We start from the raw sequence: 6,815 nt of genomic DNA on the forward strand, positions 1-6,815 counted from the left end.
ATTATAGGTACCTAATACATTATTATGTCTTTATACCTTGACTAACATACCGTCTCCGCTCAGAATCGTTTTTCTTATACAATGATATTATATCATTGAATTCAAATTTAATACCATCCATTATACAGTGATCCACTTGTAACCTACTGTACAGCAGAGCGAAATCCACTTACCCACCTTTTTGTATTTAAGAATTGAAAATTTAAAACAAGATTCCATGTAAGTAATTAATTCTGTTACCAAAAAATCTAAAAAATACATTTACACAGTTTATTTTTATAGTCATTTTAAGTACAAATTTGGATGAAATTACATATTAAAAACCTAGGATAACTATTTTAGTTATTTTGTTGTGATTGTATAATATTATTCGTGGGTACTTGAAACTTCTAAAGTATACTATTATATATCTATGATAGTACCACGGTTTTTTGTTGATGTATAACGCGTTATAAGTACCTAATAGATATTATGATATGATTAATTTGGAATTTATTATAGGTACCTATTATAGGTAAATTTTTTTTAATACCATAGATAAGTATATATATGTCTAATACATAGACTGATATACCGTCTCCGCTCAGAATCGTTTTTCTTATACAGTGATATTATATCATTGAATTCAAATTTAATACCATCCATTATACAGTGACCCACTTCTAACCTACTGTACAGCAGAGCGACATCCACTTACCCACCTTTTTATTTTTATTTATGATTTCAATTATTTTAACTAAAATTGATCAAAATTTAGTTTACTTGGCCGGAAGATTCATTCTAAAATGTATGTGCAAGTACTAAGTATTATGTAATAAATAATGCAGACCCCATTAAAATAAATAAATTTGATTCCGGCCAAGTAAACTAAATTTGGATTAGTTTTAGTGAAAATATTTTATATAATAAATAAATATAAATAACCAATTTTTATTAAATTTGTATTGATTACTTTATATATACGTTTTACACATTAGAGCATATTTTACTTAGATTCCACCTAATATCACACATTTTAAAGCATTTACCTTTAAGATTTTTCACTTGCGTTTTTTTACACGGAGTTTACGGAGTGTTTTCTTCTTGGGATATCATTAGTTTTTTTTTATAAATTATCATATTTAATACACTGTATTAGTATGTCTGGGAAATTGTTTATTAATGTTTTGTTACCATGACGCGTTTAGTACGGCGGCCAGCAGCAAAAGTATTATAACAAGACCTCTAAAATATCCACTATTTTTTGCTCATTACTGAAATATTATTCAACCAGTTCCATTGAAAATTATAAAAACATGAAGCCTGCGATTCTCTCGATCGATTGGTACTTCATTCTAACGATTTGGTCGATTAATTAGACCTGTAGCCTTAAAGAATAACAAAATATTAACTTATCTTTGGTTAAAAGTACAAATACAGAATACTAACATATTATTATCGTATATACAGCGTGACCCAAAGTTGTCCCTATCTTTTTTATTACATATTATGCAAATACCTATTAGAGTATTAGGTGTATGTTGTATGGATATATTTTATTATATTATACACTTTAATATAGTACCTACTTAGTACTTATAGGCATAGGTAACCTACCTATAAATTATTGATTTTGACGCGCCAAACGTACTTTCTGTACCACTGTGGGGATGTGTAGATAACGATTTAATTAAACCAAAAAGTTCAAATTCAAATTTTAAATGTATAGTTTCGACCGCGTAAAATGACGTTTCAGATCACTGTGGCAACGGTGGGTACAAACGTATATACAGACATTACAGAGTGTAACAGAAAGAACTGACCAAAAAAAAATAAAATTATGCTGATTAAACGTATGAAAAAAATTGACAAAATTATAGGATTAGTAAATAGTATTAGAAATATACCCATGTTAACAAATTTCCAAAAATAATATTTTTAAAAAAGTTATTGCGTTCCAAATTAATTTAATCAAAAAAATATTGATATTTAAAAAAATTCTAAGAAATAAACTACTTGATTTAGATAAATGTTTTTATCATCCAAATCGTTCTTATAATCAGATTCACAAATTGGCTATTTTGAATTTATTCAAAAAAATTTAAATCAAATTTAAAATTTTTCATTCTCGGTATTACAAAATTAAAATACTTTTTTTTTTAGATTCTGAGTAGAACGATGAATGTATTGGTTTTACAATGATGTGTGTTTTTTATTTATTTTTTTTTTGTGTCTGTGTACACGATAAGTAGTCGAAATAATGCTTCGATTTTCAACTTCAGTATCTTGTTCGATTGGAAAGTGAATATCGTTGGTGCATTGGGGATTGAATTTAAAAGTTTAATGTGTAGTATTATAATATTAAATATATACACACAATTACAATTTTCAATACAATGTTTTCTACGAAAATTAATTCAATCGACAGACCTAAATACTATTCTAGTAAAATCTATCGTGATAATATCATGAAAATAATTAATTTAACGTCACAATAATCCGTTATACTACTTTTATTCAAACACTTTACAACACTGATGATATGATAATATATACATATACATATATATAAATATAGATAGATAGATATTTGGTAATATTGTATTATATTATTACGATTATAACGTTGAAATTGATTGACGTAAAGAATATGCGGAACATGATAATAGGTTTATTACGCTTAGGTATAGTTAGGTATAGGTATGTTTTAAATAGTAAATTGAATAATTATAAATCATAACTTTAAATTTTTTTTTTGCTGTTATTTTAAAATTGTATTCGTTTCTATGGTGATCTCTATGGTAAAGCGTTAGAAAAAAAATAGCTTAGCAATATAGGGTATTTTGTTGGTGTTTTCCGTGGTCATATTGGCCCAAGTACCAAGTAATAAGAGAGGGCAAGTGCAGCGAGATGGAGTATGGTAGCGGTGTTGGAATTTTGTCCATCGTCCTTTCGGTCGTCAGACAGGATAGTGCATTATTACAGTATTCGATTTGAATGCTGTGATTGCATTCGATAAATAATGATTCTGAGCGGAGGATCAGTATAACAATTAGTAATTATATGTAGCAATTAGTATGTTTAATAAATCATACTTTTAATTTTTATAGCGGTTATTTTAAAATTATTATATTTGTTTCTATGGTAAAGTGTTTGAAAAAAATAGCTTAGCAATAGGGTATTTTGGTGGTGTATCTCGTGGCATTAAAAAACTATTGATAAAAATGACCACTCTAAAGTACAATATTGATCCAATTTGCTAAAAGATAAGATAGTATATGTATTATGTGGAAAGCAAGCACTCCTTCTGGTAGAAATATTGTTTATTGGATAAAAAAAAAATAAACGTTATTGTAAACCCACTATAGCTTCCCCGCAGTTCGCTCAGAATCTAAAATGTAATAAACATTTTAATTACGATAATATTCAAATAAATTCGTACCTATATTAAGTAAAACTTGTAAAATCTACTTCCAATAATAATAATAATTATTATTATTATTATATATCGTTAAAATATTATTAGGAAACACAATATTTTATTTCGGGGATATATTATAATATATAATAAAAAGGTATTACGCAAAAAATATTATTTTTAATGTTTAAAAATGATAAATATTAAAAAATAAGGTATAATCAAATACTTAAGTGAATAAAAAAATTGATTTTGTTTGAATTTTTTTTTGATTTTTTAAAGTGAACAGGGGTTTGAGGGCATCGCTCCATGGGTTACTTTTCGTATAATGTCAGGTGGGGGATACAGCCCCCCCTCTCAACATTTAAGCCCTAGTTGCGCCACTGGCACACACTCACATTTATTCAAATATAATTATAAGCAGCAGTTAACTAATCACTATTATTTTATATGACAAATGGTTTTTCTCATATATCGTCATATCGAAAACAAAAGTGCAACATCCTATACTTTTTTCGTTGGTGTTGTTATTAATGCGATATGCTCGTCGTATGAATTAGGTCTATGGTTATATTAAATTATTTTTTAGTTGTAAGAATCCGAGAAGTGTTTAAATAATTGTAACTTACTCACAAATATCAGCGCAATTTCTTGTATATCAGTTGTAACCGAGAAGATCCACAACACAGATTTATTATTATGTTTAGCACAAGCTCAACTAGCCTTTGCTAATAGTGTTTAATCAGTGACATCATTTGGGGGGGGGGGGGGGTTGGCAACTGGGGTATTTGCCCCAGTCTAGTATTTACATCAACCTTAAGTCAGCACATTTACCACACCTCCTACCCCCGTTAACCTTCTATGGCACTAAACCATAAGAATCTGAGTGAAAATAATGTTGAGTTGGAAAAGCAATGAAAAGTTGCCTTAGTTAATAAAAACTGAAATAACGCCACTGCGTGTAATGTGTATTAAATAAATTGTTTGTGCAACAACTATTATCAGGTACTAAAAGGTTTAATTATTTGTATTTGTACCAGCTCTAATATTGGTTGGGTAAATAAGCTTGAAAATGTAATACAAGGCTCCTAATATGTATTGTTACAGAGGCATTTGCAAATTACTAAAAATCAGTTGGCACAATTTTATTTTTATACGCATTTAAAGTTAAAAAAAATACGTAAAAATCACGACATTTAGAAATTCATAAAATATTTTTTTTTGAAAATGTAATACAAGATTTCTCATAAGTTTTTCTACCTTTATCGATTTAAGGCTCCTGATATATTTTTGCTATAGAAATATTATAAAATATTAAAAATACTTGTGCACAATTTTTGTTTACAACAATTTTTGTTTGAATTTTGAATATTGACAAAATGTATTAAATTTGAAATTCAAAAATGATTTTAGAGTTAAAAATTTATAAAATGTTTAACTTTTATAGCTAAGGATTGAAAATTTAAAATAAGCCTTCGCGTAAATAGGTTATATATAAATTACTTTATTCACAAAAATATCATAAATTAATATACTTAGTAATATCAAGGCTGAACACCTTTTTTCGATTTTAATTTAAATTTTTCCTATGATTATAATATTTTTAATACCTATATAAATTTAAAATAATATAATGATTTTAAAAATTTATGATTTTAATATTATTGAACAATAACTATTCGATCTTTTTCAGCAGATTGTAGTTACAAAGGGTTCTTAATAATAAATTCGTAGCAATGTTTTGAATTTATTTCGAAATTGATTTTTGGACCAGATTTTAGTCTTCAGTCTTCCAAGTTAAACTAACAAGTTAATATTATGTGGTTATTATTATTATTATTTAATGATTTATTCAATTTATTCTAACTTTTTTTACAATAAAAGAGATATAGTATAACCTACGTGTATACCAGATTGAGTTTAATCTTTTAATGTACCTATACTGGCACACTGATTTTATTTTTAATCTGTTTATGTGTACGATAGGAAATACGATTTTTGAAACATCCATTGCAAAATAATAGTAGACGGAAATTTTTTTTTTGTTTTTAAAACACGTGAAGACGTGATATAGGTATTATCAATTATTATTGTATACCTAATTATGAAATATATTACTTAACACAGAAAACATTACAATACAAAGTGAATGTTCTTATGAGAAGTGCATCATCAATAATAATTTTATTATAATATTATTTATTATTTATATACCTACCTATTTATGAATTTACACAATTTGGATTTGATTAAAAGTAATTCATTATTCATAAGTTTATATAAATAAACATCAGTTATATAAAAAATTAAGTTAACGAAAACACTATTTATTTGTTTCATTTATTTAATTGATTTTAGAGTATAAAATGTAAGATAATTAGATTTTAATAATCTAATGCAGGGGTCGGCAACCTTTTTGGTGTCAAGGGCCAAAAAAAGAAAATACATTTTTTCACGGGCCATAATTTGAATACACCTTATTTTATTTAAACGAAATATTGTAGTAATTTAAAATTTAATTTATTTAAGTACATCACTGATTGGTACATTAATTATCGAGGTATCTACAAACAAAGTTATAATAATAATTACACGTAATAATAATAATAAAAAAATACATAGTAAAATATAGTATAATATTGGAAAAAAAAAAAAAATAAAAATTAATGTGATTTTTGAGTTTGAATAGCATCAACAAGTGTATTGATAGCAGGTTTTATTTTCGATGTAGAAATTCTCAATACAGCGTTTAAGTGACCATCGGTTAATCGCGAAGCATGTTTGCTTTTCCGATATTTCATTAGGGAAAAAGTTTAAGTGCTCCCAAATATGGTCAACATTTTTTTAGCAAAATATTTTATTTTGCTAAATTTTGTTTCACAGAGACTCGAATAAAACTGAATTAAATTATTACAATCACGAAAAGCGGTTTTAAGACATTCGTCACTTTGCAACTCAGTAATTTCCATTTGTAAACAGCTTTCAACGTTTTCAAAGCTTTCAATGATACTCATATATTTTACTTTAACTTCTTCCCAGTTACATTGTTGAAATGTTTCCATGGCTTTTTTACAACAAACAAAATGATCTAATTTTTTTTCATCAATATGCTTGTAAAACAATTTTAATTTCACCGTAAATGATTTTATATCAGAGTACATATCCGGTAATAGTTTTTCTTTCCCTTGTAATTTTACATTTAATTCATTTAAAAATGTGGTCATGTCAGTTAAAAAAGCAAGGTCGAGTATCCATTTTTTATCCGATAATTGGGGAACATTTTTTTCTTTTTCATTCATAAATATATTTATTTCCTCTCTAAGAGGTTAAGATAACCTAAGCAAAGATAACGTGTTGTATAATATTTTTAAACTAAACTATAAATTATTATCGCGGGCCGCATAAAATTGCTACGCGG

The 6,815-nt window shown here is 26.5% G+C and overlaps 1 protein-coding gene across 1 annotated transcript in view; it reads right to left on the reverse strand.

Annotated features, from left to right (window-relative positions):
• Positions 1–6,621, reverse strand: part of LOC107884573 — a 9,091-nt gene extending 2,470 nt beyond the window's left edge. The window contains exon 1 of the mRNA XM_029492232.1: positions 6,532–6,621. Coding sequence (XP_029348092.1) covers positions 6,532–6,621 — 90 coding nt within the window. The remainder of the gene's footprint in view (positions 1–6,531) is intronic.
• Between the last annotated feature and the right edge of the window lie 194 nt (positions 6,622–6,815).

The sequence above is a fragment of the Acyrthosiphon pisum genome, unplaced genomic scaffold, assembly GCF_005508785.2.
Source record: "Acyrthosiphon pisum isolate AL4f unplaced genomic scaffold, pea_aphid_22Mar2018_4r6ur Scaffold_21063;HRSCAF=22929, whole genome shotgun sequence".
NCBI lineage: Eukaryota > Metazoa > Arthropoda > Insecta > Hemiptera > Aphididae > Acyrthosiphon > Acyrthosiphon pisum.